The sequence below is a fragment of the Gopherus evgoodei genome, chromosome 18 (assembly GCF_007399415.2).
Source record: "Gopherus evgoodei ecotype Sinaloan lineage chromosome 18, rGopEvg1_v1.p, whole genome shotgun sequence".
NCBI classification, from domain to species: domain Eukaryota; kingdom Metazoa; phylum Chordata; order Testudines; family Testudinidae; genus Gopherus; species Gopherus evgoodei.
In genome coordinates this window covers 1,357,110-1,370,261 of record NC_044339.1, presented here as the reverse complement: position 1 = coordinate 1,370,261, position 13,152 = coordinate 1,357,110, and the positions used below count along the sequence as shown (strand labels likewise).

General features: G+C 60.5%; 1 protein-coding gene across 5 annotated transcripts in view; it reads left to right on the top strand.

Annotated features, from left to right (window-relative positions):
* RAP1GAP (RAP1 GTPase activating protein) overlaps window positions 1-13,152 on the top strand; it is a 214,217-nt gene that overhangs the window by 15,403 nt on the left and 185,662 nt on the right. For 4 of the 5 annotated variants that reach the window (XM_030537279.1, XM_030537281.1, XM_030537278.1 and 1 more), the window contains exon 1: window positions 6,973-7,082. The exons of the other annotated variant lie outside the window; for it this stretch is intronic. In XM_030537279.1, the coding sequence (XP_030393139.1) occupies window positions 7,039-7,082 (44 nt within the window). In that variant the 5' untranslated portion in view covers window positions 6,973-7,038. Of the gene's footprint in view, window positions 1-6,972; window positions 7,083-13,152 lie in introns of those variants that run through there. 5 annotated transcript variants of the gene reach the window in all.

Below are 13,152 nucleotides of genomic sequence, written 5' to 3'. Positions count from 1 at the left end.
GTGAGTGTGAGTGTGGAATGTTCTCTGCGTGTGCGTGTGTGTGTGCGCGCACATGCCTGGGTGTGCTGCGCTACCAGCGAGACATAGGCGGCTAGTTGTATTCTTTTGTGGTGCCCGGGCTCCAGGAATATTCAGGGCCAGGGGCTCCGCTCTACCAGTATTTGGAGCTGGGTCTCTCCCCTGGCCCTGCCTGGAGCGGGCCCTGGCCCCTGCCTGCCGCCCCTCCCCCTGCTCATCTCCCCCCCCCGCCCTGCCGTGCCCTGCCTGAAAGAAAGCGGTGCATGCCTCTCCCGTGCCCGCTTGTGCTGCCAGGGTAGCACATTCCTACGGGGAGTGGTACCCTACACTACACCGGCTCCCAGCATCAACTGCGTCTGCTGCCCCCGGGTCCTAGTACCCCCCAATCACTAATGGCAAGGCAGACTGCCCTTCCGCCCTAGCCCTGAGCCTCTCCAATGCCCCAAACCGTCATCCTCAGCCACAACCCTCACCCCCAGCACCCTAATCCTCTGCCCCAGCCCTGAGCCTCCGCCTGCATCATGAACCTCTCAGCTTCAGCCAGAGCCCTCATCCCCCTGCACCTGCATCCCCAAACTCCCTCCCAGAGCATGCACCCCCTCTCCCTTCCCACACACCCCCTGCCCCCAAACTCCCTCCCAGAGCCTGCACCCTCATCCCTTTCTACGCCCTCACCCCCAGGCCAGAGCCTGCACCCAAACTCCATCCCAGATCCTGGACCCCAGACCCCCACCCAGACTCCATCCCAGAGCCTGCACCCCTCCTGTGCCCTAATCCCCAGGCCAGGATCTGCACCCCAGACCTCCTCCCCCGACCCAAGCTCCCTCCCAGAGCCTTAGGCAGGTTGGGGGCGGAGTTGTGGGGGACGGGTTCTGGGCACCACCAAAATTTCTACAAACCTGCCACCCATGCAGAGGGATGCTCTGTCTGGGTTCACACCCCTTCCTGGCACCCCGGGTTATCTAGCCAGTTCCAGGGTTATTTATTGTGGGCCATTATGGTCTCTGCTGCGCCACTCGCTCGCCGCATTTGCGTCTCAGAGGAGCCCTATTGATCGCTGCTGCTTTTTCAAGTGGCTGTGCCAGAACATGCTGGAGGGGAGGCTGGCTCTGCTTTCAAAGGCTTTGGGGGGAGTGGTTGGGGGGGGTCAGAATGCACTCGCTCCCCCCTCCCCTGCCACGCTGCCTCTGTGCAACAGAAAGACCATCCCTATCCCCCCCCCCCCACAGCTGAGAGGTAGCCTCAGAGAGTGAGCTCCTGGGGGTAGAGGTGGATTTCAAAGCCTTTATTGGCTTTGGGGGAGGGATAGCTCAGTGGTTTGAGCATTGGCCTGCTCAACCCAGGGTTGTGAGTTCAATCCTTGAGGGGGCCATTTGGGGATTGGTCCTGCTTTGAGCAGGGGGTTGGACAAGATGATCTCCTGAGGTCCATTCTGGCCCTGATATTCTGTGATTTAGATCAGGGGTCAGCAGCCTTTCAGAAGTGGTGTGCCAAGTCTTCATTCATTCACTCTAATTTAAGGTTTCGCATGCCAGTGATACATTTTAACGTTCTTAGAAGGGCTCTTTCTATAAGTTTATAATATATAACTAAACTATTGTTGTATGTAAACTAAATAAGGTTTTAAAAATGTTTTAAGAAGCTTCATTTAAAATTAAATAAAATGCAGAGCCCCCCCAGACCTGAGGCCAGGACCCGGGCAGTGTGAATGCCACTGAAAATCAGCTCGTGTGCCGCCTTCGGCAGCCGTGCCATAGCTTGCCTACCCCTGATTTAGATCCAGTTGTGCAGCTGTCCACGCCCATGTGACCAGGCCCCTCCCCAGGCCCCTTCCCCCTTCTCATTGCAGCATCATCATTAAGGTGCTAAAATCCACCTTCTCCAGCAGAAAGGCCCCAGGGAGATGCTGGCTTGGGTGGTTCCTTCCCCTCCTGCAGCACTCTGCTTTCGGTGGTTCCTGGGGCTGCCTGGCCTTGCCCTCAGTGGGCCCAAGACTGGTTTGCTCCTGCTTTTCAGAGAGGCAGGTGAGGAGAACGGGCACCTGGCCTCCTTCACACTGGAGTCGGGGGCCCTAGGAGCACCAGGCCTGAACAGAGGCTCCGCTGGTGGCCCCATCTCCCAGAGGTAGCAGCAGCGATTGGGCACAGTGACAGCAAGGCGCCACGGGGGCTGAGATGTCTCCGGTGCTGCCCCTGCCGTAGGAGGACTGGCAGGGTCTGGCAGGGAAGGGCAAAGCAGCCACAGGTGTGAGCCTGCCCCCTGGCGTGTTAGCCGGTGGCATTGCTCCCCTCGCTGGGCTGCGCATCCCGCCCGCGCTGGAGAGCCGTGCCCCCAGTCTTAGGAACCGTGGCTCGTTAATAATCCCTGGCTTCTGAGCAGTGCCCCCTGGAGCTGCCCTCCAGGAGGCCCAGTGCCCCAGCAGCAGGCACGCTGGCATGGCAGGCTGCTGGGTGTGGAGAGGGGAAGAGATGGGTTTGGCACAGGGGTACTTACTCAACATGTGTAACGTACAAGGGGGGTTCTCGCCTGGGTGGATAGAGCCTGAGATGTCAGGGGCCAGACTCATTGGGGGGCAAGGGGTCATGCCTGAGCCCATGGCAGCAGGGCAGGGATATACTGAGCATGGCTGTCTTGGAGTTCAGGCCAGTCCCTTTGCCCAGCCCTGAGCTATTCCTGTGTGTCTGGGGGTGGGGGTGAGGGGGTGTCTTGGAGCTGCATGAGTCTCATGAGTGTTAATGGGGATTCCTCCAGGACAGAAGGAGCTTCTGCCTTCCCAGCTACTGAGGTGCAGCCACTTCTGGGGTGCTGTTTAACAGCTCATGACAACACCACTGAGCAACTGTGACTCCCCATCTCGCTGCTGCTGCCGGGGTTGTTTTGGAGAGGTGGACAGGGACATCCCCACAGCCAGGATTTGGGCAGGAGGCCAGGGGTGGCCCTGAATGCGAAGGGGCAATGAGACGTCCAGTGACAGGGTGGGCCGGGTCGTGGTGTGATGTTTCACGCAGCAGCTCCCAGTGCTCTGTGCGCAGTCGGGGTATTGCTAGCGCTGTGCCCAGGCATGGACCAGCCCAGCCCAGCCTTGCCCTGCTCAGCATGTGAGGCTGGACACAGCCACAGCCAGGCTGTGGGGGCTGCTGGGGCCCCTTTGCCTGGCTGCAGGAGGGCAGAGCCAGGAGGTGCCAGCGGGGGGGGGGGGGGCAGAGCAGGAATCAGGGTGCCCAGCAATGAGGTGTCTGGTGTGGGCTGTGGTGTGCTGCTGTGTGGGAAGCTAGCAGCAGTGGGTATGTGCGTATGTGTGTGTGGTGAGGGGGTTGTGCTGGAAGGGTCTGGTGTGAGTGCAGGGGGTATAGGGAATTGGTTCTGCTTTGAGCAGGGGTTGGACTAGATGACCTCCTGAGCTCCCTTCCAACCCTGAGATTCTATGAAAGGGTGTGTGAGTGTGATGGGGGGTATAGTGTGGCGGGTTGTGCTGGGGTGTATTGTGAAAGTATTGTGTGTGTAGTGTGGGAGAGGTTGTGCAGGAGATATAGTGGGGGGCATGCAGGGGGACAGTGTGTGTTGTGCAGGGGGTGTAGTGTGTTTAGATTGTGCTGTATGGGGTGTGTGTGTGTGTATAGGTTCTGCAGGGGGGATAGTGTGTGTGTGTGTAGGTGGGTTGTGCAGAGGGTAAAGTGTGGGTTGTATGTGTGCAGAGGGCAGAGTATGTGTGTAGGTTGTGCTGGGGGGTATACTGTGTGGATGGGATATTGTGCAGGGGGCTCTAGTGTGTTTGTGGAGGGGCGTCCTGCAGGGAGGTGTGCACAGGGTAGTGTTTATATAGGTTGTGCCAGAGGGTATTGTGCGAATTTTGCAGGGGTATAGTGTGTGTGTGATGGGCTTGTGCAGGGGTTATATTGTGTATTCAGAGTTGTATAGTGTGGGTGGAGGAGTTTTGCAGGGGGTATAGTGTGTGTTTGTGGGGGGGTTGTGTGGGGTGCATAGTGTGTGGGGGATTGTGCTGGAGTGTAGTGTGTGTGTAGGTGGGTTGTGAAGGAGGGTACAGTGGGGGGTTGTGTAGGGTGTATAAGGTTGTGCAGGGGTATTGTGTGTGTCTGTAGGAGTATAGAATGGTGCAGAGGGTATAATGTGTGTAGGATTGTACAGAGTGCATACTGTGTGCATCTAGGTGCAGAAGGTGTAGTGTGTGTGTGTGTGTCTGTGCATAGGGTTGTGCAGAGGGTATATTCTGTATGTATACGGTTGTGCAGGGGGTATTGTTTGGGGAATGTAAGATTGCACAAGGGAAAGTGTGTATGTTGAGTATACTGTTTGTGTGTTGCGCTGGAGGGTATAACGTGGGGGGCTGTGCAAGGGGTATTGTGGGTTGTAAAGGAGAGTACAGTGGAGGGTAGGGTGTATAGTGTGTGTGTATATAGGATTGTGCAGCGGTATTGTGTGTGTCTGTGTAGGAGCGTTGTGCAGGAGGTATAATGTGTGTGTTTATAGGATGATGCAGAGGATACAGTGTGTGTGTGTAGGATTGTGCAGAGTACATACAGTGTGTGTGTCTTGGATGATGCAGAAGATATAGTGTGTGTGTTTGTGGGTGTGTAGGGGGTATAGTGTGTGGAGCAGGCTTGTGCAGCTGTGTGTGCAGAAAGTAGTGTGTGAGTCTATGCAGGGGTGTACAGTGTGTGTGTGGAGGGTCGTGGACGGAGTACAGTGTGTGTCTCTGTGTAAGATTGTGCAGTGGGTACAGTGTGTCTGAATAGCATGCAGGGGATATACTATGTGTGTGTGTAGGAAGGTGCAAAGGGTATAGTGTGTATGTGTGTGTAGGGTTGTGCAGGGGGTATAGTGTGCGTGTGTAGGGTTGGATAGGGAGTACAGTGTGTTCGTGCATGTGTAGGAATATAATGTGTGTGTGGGTTGTGCAGGGGTGTATAGTTGGGGGCTGGGCGGGCGATGGGCGTCGGTGCTTGGCAGCCACATAACCCGATACTTTGCCCCCATCCCAACTGATTTTCCTGCTGGGCCCATCCTGGCCCTGCGGCCAGGAATTCCTCCCAGTCCCCTCCCCCACAGCCTGGCAGGCGCCCCAGGAACCAAGCTGGGCTGAGTGGGCGCTGCCCTGGGGCACAGAACAAGGGCTGCCAGTGTCCCTTCCCTCCCCCCACTGCTGAGCGACCTACCCTCCTGGTCACCCACCTTCCCCTGGGAACAATCCACAGGCTTGTTGGGCTCATGCTGCCTGGGGGTTGTGGTTGGTGGCCCCCAAACACTCCCAGCCCCCCTCCTGTTCTGTGTGGGTCCCAAACACTCCCAGCCCCCCTCCTGTTCTGTGCGGGTCCCAAACACGCCCAGCTCCCCTCCTGTTCTGTGTGGGTCCCAAACACTCCCAGCCCCCCTCCTGTTCTGTGCGGGTCCCAAACACTCCCAGCCCCCCTCCTGTTCTGTGTGGGTCCCAAACACTCCCAGCCCCCCTCCTGTTCTGTGTGGGTCCCAAACACTCCCAGCCCCCCTCCTGTTCTGTGCGGGTCCCAAACACTCCCAGCCCCCCTCCTGTTCTGTGCGGGTCCCAAACACTCCCAGCCCCCCTCCTGTTCTGTGCGGGTCCCAAACACGCCCAGCTCCCCTCCTGGTCTATGAAGCCCCCCTAAACATGCCCGGGCTCTCCCACATTTTGTGTAGCCCCCCAAACATGCCCACCACCCCCATTTTTACAGCTCCCTCTCTCCAGCTCGATGCTGTGATGCCCAGTGTGTAGGTTTGTGATGCTGCTGTGAGCTTCTGTGACGAAGTGGGACTGTTCTTAATGTTTCCTCTGAATACTGTGTGGGTGTCTCAGTTTCCCCTATGCATTTCTTAAGTCTCTAGGTGGTGGGATAAAGGCCAGTGTGTATAAATCACCGACACTCTGTCTCCTGGCAGCTAAGGGCCAGGGCCCTTCCCCCTGCAAGGTGATGGCTAAAGGTGAACAAAGAGATCAGGTGACCTCCTGGCCCGGGAAAGAGACAAAGGCCAGAAAGGAGGGGCTGGAGGGGGGTTTTCAGTTAGGAGGTGGCTGGGGACAGGAAGTGAGGGCAGACGGGGGTGTCTGGCTCGCTGGGCCCCAGAACGGACCAGGCTGAGGGGTCCCGTTCTCTGTACCTACAAGCTCTGTTTTAGACCATGTTCCTGTCATCGAATAAACCTCTGTGTTACTGGCTGGCTGAGAATCATGTCTGACTGTGAAGTGGGGGTGCAGGACCCTGTGGCTTCCCCAGGACCCCACCTGGGCGGACTCGCTGTGGGAAGTGCGCGGAGGGGCAGAGGATGCTGAATGCTCCAAGGAGAGACCCAGGAGGTGAAGCCGTGTGAGCTTCTTGCCCTGCAGACAGCCTGCTCCAAGGGAGAGGAGGCTCCCCAAAGTCCTGCCTGGCTTTGTGGGGAGCAGTTCCAGAGCATCGCCCGGGGACTCCGGTGCGGCTTCCCCATGGCAGTGCTGGGTTGGGGACCAGCTGTGGCCTAGAGGAGAGCGCCCCCGGCATGTGGCTCCTTGTGCGAATGATGCTAACCCTCCAGGAGCGGTGTGGCTGGGGCCCAGGCCGAGGCCCCAGCGGTGATGGTGTGCCGGGGGCTGGGGTCTCTGTTCCCGTCAGACAGATGGCTGGTGCTGATGAGGCTCCTGTGGGTGAATGGCTGGCACCAGCCCCACTCAGCTAATGGGCTCCCTGGTGCCCAGCGGAGAGGTGGAGTTAATGGCTCCCTGGGCAGCTCCTTGCCAGCTGCTCCAGGTGGTTCCCTGCTTCAGGGGCCCTGCGAGGCACGGCTGGGTTGCCAGGCGACACTTGCCTATTGGCAGAGCCAGGGCCTGCCCTGTCTGTGCTGGCTGGAGCCGGGCAGAGTTTGGGCGGGACAGAAGCTGGAGCGGGCAGGGGAGGCAGCGAGACGAGGCCGGTAGCGTAACTGGCTCTGCAGCTGCAGCAGCCGGGGATCGGGACAGGCTGTCACCGGCGTCCCCGGCTCCAACAGCTGGGCCTGCCCGTGCCTGCCAGCATGAGCTCCAGGAAGCGGAGCTTCACCTTCGGGGCCTATGGAGGGTAGGTGCCCCCGCGCAGCCCCCGGCATCTCTGGGCAGGGAGGGGTCCGTGAGCCCCGCACACATGAGAGCAACGGAGCTGGGCAGAATGGACGGGGGCTGGGCAAAGTTGCTCATGCAGCTCTGTCAGTGTCCCTCACTCCCAACCTGCAGCCCCCTGGTACTCCAGATCTGGGCTCCCCCCAATATCTCTGCCAGTGCCCCTCACTCCCAACCCACATCCCCCTGCTACCCCAGACCTGGGCTCCCCCCAAACAGTGCCCTTCCCTTCCGACCCGCAGCCCCCTTCTAACCCAGATCTGGGCTCCCCCCAATATCTCTGCCAGTGCCCCTCACTCTCAACCCAGATCCCCCTGCTACCCCAGACCTGGGCTCCCCCCAGACAGTGCCCTTCCCTTCCGACCCGCAGCCCCCTTCTAACCCAGATCTGGGCTCCCCCCAATATCTCTGCCAGTGCCCCTCACTCCCAACCCACATCCTCCTGCTACCCCTGGGCTCCCCCCAGACAGTGCCCTTCCCTTCCGACCCGCAGCCCCCTTCTAACCCAGATCTGGGCTCCCACCAACACATCTCTGCACGTGCCCCTCACTCCCAACCCACATCCCCCTGCTACCCCAGACCTGGGCTCCCCCCAGACAGTGTCCCCTACTCCCGACCTGCAGCCCCCTGCTACTCCAGATCTGGATTCCCCCCAATTTCTCTGCCAGTGCCCCTCACTCCCAACCCACATCCCCCTGCTACCCCTGGGCTCCCCCCAGACAGTGCCCTTCACTTCTGACCTGCAGCCCTCTTCTAACACAGATCTGGGCTCCCCCCCAATATCTCTGCCAGTGCCCCTCACTCCCAGCCCACATCCCCTTGTTACCCCAGACCTGGGCTCCCCCCAGACAGTGCCCTTCACTTCCGACCCACAGTCCCCTTCTAACCCAGATCTGGGCTCCCCCTAGACAGTGCCCTTGACTTCTGACCCACAGCCCCCTGCTACTCCAGATCTGGATTGCCCACAACACATCTCTGCCAGTGCCCCTCACTCCCAACCCACATCCCCCTGCTACCCCTGGGCTCCCCTCAGACGGTGCCCTTCACTTCCGACCCGCAGCCCCCTTCTAACCCAGATCTGGGCTCCCCCAATATCTCTGCCAGTGCCCCTCACTCCCAACCCACATCCCCCTGCTACCCCAGACCTGGGCTCCCCCTAGACAGTGCCCTTGACTTCCGACCCACAGCCCCCAGCTACTCCAGATCTGGATTCCCCCCAGCACATCTCTGCACGTGCCCCTTATTCCCAACCCACATCCCCCTGCTACCCCTGGGCTCCCCCCAGACAGTGCCCTTCACTTCCGACCCGCAGCCCCCTTCTAACCCAGATCTGGGCTCCCCCAGTATCTCTGCCAGTGCCCCTCACTCTCAACCCATATCCCCCTGCTACCCCAGACCTGGGCTCTCCCTAGACAGTGCCCTTCACTTCCGACCTGCAGCCCCCTTCTAACCGAGATCTGGGCTCCCCCCAACACATCTTTGCATGTGCCCCTCACTCCCAACCCACATCCCCCTGCTTACCCCTGGACTCCCCCCAGACAGTGCCCTTCACTTCTGACCCACAGCCCCCTTCTAACCCAGATCTGGATTCCCCCCAGCACATCTCTGCATGTGCCCCTTAATCCTGACCTGCACCCCCCTTCCTAGCCCAGCCCTTGGCTCCCCACACACAGCTCTGCTGGCCCCCCTTAATCTTGACCTGCAGCCCTCGGCTCCCCACCACACCTAGCTCTGCGAGTCCTGATCTGCAGCCTGTTTCCTGCCTGCTTTACTAGTCCAGTTCTGGCCACCCTTCCCCTGGTTCTGTGATCTTCCCGTGCTGCTGCCCTGTGGCAGTACCTGCTAGTCCAGTTCTGCCCCTGCACTGTTGGTGGGGTCTGTAGCTGGGAGCGGGGCTGGCGGCCAGCGTCAGAATGTGGGTCCCAGCAGCGGGCTAGGACCTGGCCCTGCAGAGTCAGCTGGGGCAGGCTCCTGGCTCAGAGTTCTCAGCAGTGCACTGCGGTTGGAGGGGCTGGTAGACTTGCACTGAGCCAATAATCATGATGGCACTGGGTGCTCAGAGCCTGCTGCACCCATCATAGCGCCAGCCAGACACGGATTAACCCCCTGCCCTCATGAGCCATTAACCATCACTGCCCAGGCCAATCAGCATGGAACAGTAAGAGGGGCCCTGGCAGAGCTGGGAGGGCAGGGCGGGGATAGCATGGGGTGGGGATGGAGGGGCCCTGGCAGAGCTGGGGGGCAGGATGGGGCTGTGGGCAGGGGATGGAGGTGCCATGGCAGAGCTGGGGGGGAGGGGGAGGATAGCACAGGGTGGGGAATGGAGGGGCCCTGGCAGAGCTGAGGGGGCAGGGGGGGCTGTGGGCAGGGGATGGAGGGGCCCTGGCAGTGCTGGGGGGGAAGGGCGGGGATAGCAGGGGGTAGGGAAGGAGGGAGGGAGGGGCCCTGGCAGAGCTGGGAGGGGCAAGGGGGACTGTGGGCAGGGGATGGAGGGGCCCTGGCAGAGCTAGTGGGGAAGGGTGGGGCTGTGGGCGGGGGATGGAGGGGCCCTGGCAGAGCTGGGGGGGACAGGGTGGGACTGTGGGCGGGGGATGGAGGGGCCCTAGCAGTGCTGGGGGGGGACAGGGTGGGACTGTGGGCGGGGGATGGAGGGGCCCTAGCAGTGCTGGGGGGGACAGGGTGGGACTGTGGGCGGGGGATGGAGGGGCCCTAGCAGTGCTGGGGGGGACAGGGTGGGGCTGTGGGCGTGGGATGGAGGGGCCCTAGCAGTGCTGGGGGGGACAGGGTGAGACTGTGGGCGGGGGATGGAGGGGCCCTAGCAGTGCTGGGGGGGACAGGGTGGGGCTGTGGGCGTGGGATGGAGGGGTCCTGGCAGTGCTGGGGGGGACAGGGTGAGACTGTGGGTGGGGGATGGAGGGGCCCTGGCAGAGCTGGGGGGGCACAGGGCAGGGCTGGCCGGGGGCTGCAGGTCAGCACTGGCTGAGCTGCATGGTGCATGTGATTCACGCAGCACTTGCCTGCCCCGGCTCAGGGGGCCGCCTGCCCCGATGCTGTTTGCAGTGGTTTCCTCCTGCTGAATCGTGGCTCTCGGCCCCTTGAGAGGACTCAGCACATGAGCCCTGGCAGGGAGCCAGGACGGGGCTGCCCCAGGGGCTGGACAATGGGCCTGCTGCCTCCAGGCTGAGGGCCTTGGGCCCAGCGTTACGGGGGAGTCACCTCCAAGCCCTGTGACACCTGGACCAGGAGTTCGGTGCCTCCTGGGGCTGGACCCAGCCTGGGAGCCAGGGGGCAGGTGTCTGATGGGAGCCCCAGGGAGCTGGAGGATACTCATCAGGCAGCCTGGGGAGATTTGGCTGGAGGAGGCCAGTGTGTGCAGGGCAGTGGGAGGGAGGAGGGGCCCTGTGCTCTGGCGGGTCTGTGCTCTGGAGGAATGTGGGGGAAGTGCTGGGATGGGGGGCTGTGTTGTGCTTGCGGGGGAGGTGCTGTGCTGTGGGATGGGGGGCTGTGCTGTGCTAAGGAGATGGGGAGGCTGTGCTGCTGGGGAGGTGCTGGGGGATGGGGGGCTGTGCTGGGAGAAAGGTCTGTGCTGGGGGGCTGTGCTGGGGAAAGGTGCTGTGCTGGGGGACTGGGCTGGAGGATGAAGGACTGGGCTGGGGGGCTACCTGGGGATGGGAGCTGCAGCGTTTCACCTCTGTGTTGCTTTGAGCCCTGCCCTGGTCAGCAGAGAGCCCTGGGAGGGCCCAGGCGTGTCTGACCACAGCTGAGATGCCATGAGTTGTTTGGAGGTCAGACTGGCTTTATCGGTGCAGTCACTACTCGGTCCCTTGTTCGCCTTGGCTGAGGGGTGCAAGCTGATTGGACAGCCCCGGCCTGGCCTCCTGGCCCTGTCTCGCCTGCCGGGCTCAGCCCCCGCCATGGCACCCTCCCTTGGGCAGGCACCCCATTGCACAAAGGTGGCTAAAAATCCCGTCTCTTGGGGTGGAGGTGGGATGGATTCTACTCTGGGAGTGGCTCTGAGCTTGCCCCCACCGTAGAGCTGGTGTTACAAGGGCTGGGGAATGGCAAGAGACACAGGCCTGGGACTGGCTTCCTGGGAGCTCTCCAGCCAGTGCTCCGATCTACCCCTGCTGTGCCTCTGCTGAGAGATGTTGGAGCAAGACTGGGGGTGACGCTGACTCCATTGTCTACGACACCCCTTAGCTACCAGGCCAGAGACCTGCCCCCAGTAATCCCCAGGGCAGAGCTTTGAGAATGGTCAGGGATGGAGAATCCATCATGACCTTAGTGAATTGCTCCAATGGTTAATTACTGTCACTGGTAAAAATGTTTGCCTTAGTCTGAACGTGTCCAGCCTCAGCTTCCTGCCACTGGGTCGAGTCAGAGCTGTTGCTGCCAGACTGACAAGCCCCTTATGAAATATTTGTTCCCCACGTAAGTACTTACAGGCTGGGATCAAGTCACCCCTGAGCCTTCTCTTTGTTAGGCTAAATGGATGGAGCTTTGTGAGTCAGTCTCTATACGGCAGGTTTTCTAATCCAGTTTAATCATCTCCCTGGCTCTCCTCTGATCCCTCTCCAGTTCATCAGCATCCTCCTTGAGCTGTGGCTGGAGCCAGGAGCAGGTGCCCCAGTGCCAAGCACAGAGGTAAATTAACCTCTCTGCTCCTCCTTGAGATACTTGAATGCATAACTCAGGTACCTGATTACCCGTTTGGCCAGGGTGTTGCCCTAGGAGCTCGTGTTCAGCTGATCATTCCCCATGACCCCTAATCTTGTTCTGAAGGGCTGGGGATGGAGCCAGGCTGGGCTGGGCTGGGCTGGGCTGGGGGAGAAATGACAATTCACCCTCATCTGGCTGGAATGTGTTTACTGCTCTGCGGCCGGGCTCACAGTGCATTAGTTGCCAGGATACCCTGTTCCCTCAGTACATCCTCAGGGCTCAGGCAGGTTAGCACGTACCTGCCTCTCCAGGGCACCTTGCCTTGCAAATAGCACCAGAAGGGCTCCTCCACGCACCAGGTGGGGTGCGCACTGTTGCCTAGGCAACTGCTGAGCACAGCTGCACAGTGCCTCACACCAAGGCTACCCCCTCCCACACATGTGCACCTTGGCACTTGTGGGCACAGCCCCACACGCTGAGCTCCCTGGAGCACTGCTGGGGGGTGATGTGCATTTTAGTCACTGCCCGGTGCCTCACACCAAGGCTACCCCCTCCCACACATGTGCACCTTGGCACTTGTGGGCACAGCCCCACACGCTGAGCTCCCTGGAGCACTGCTGAGGGGTGATGTGCATTTTAGTCACTGCCCGGTGCCAGCTGGTGCACTGCAACTGCCCAGCCCAAGGGGCTCTCCCAGTTTATCCAGCTCCCCTGGGCTGAGGGAAGAACCTAGGGCTGTCTGTGCCGGCTGTTATGTTGGCTTCACTGCATCACTCGGGGTGGATTGGTCACACTCCTGTGCGATGGCGCTGTGTCAGCCGCACTTAGATCTGGGGCTGGACCCCAGAGCTCCTGCCTGCCAATTTTGGTCACTGCCAGCTCCTTGCTCTTTGTACAGTGTCTCCAGCCCCAGCTCCGCCCAGCACATGCTGCACCAGGGCCAGCTCCAGGGGTTTTCTGCCCCAAGCAGCAAAAAGGAAAAGAGAAAAAGCCGTGATCGCGATCTGCAGTTCTACCGCCGCCGCTTCAGTCTTTGGCGGCAGTTCGCTGGCTGGTCCTTCTCTCCGAGAGGGAGTGAGGGACCCACTGCCGAAGATCCGGACCTGCCCCCCTCACCGTTGGCTGCCCCAAGCAACTGCTTGCTGGGCTGGTGCTGGAGCCGGAGCCGGCCCTGCGCTGCACTGCCCACACAGTGCTAATGACAGAGGAATTGGCGCACCCGTAACACCCTCCTTTGCCCATCTTGCTGCCTGACCGAGTGTCCACAGCACTTGCGGGACTGGGAAATGTTGCCAAGTTTCTGTTCGCTGAGCTCAGCTGGCATTATTGTGACCTGCTCCCAGTTCAGCATCAGTCTCTTCAGTCAGCAGTGA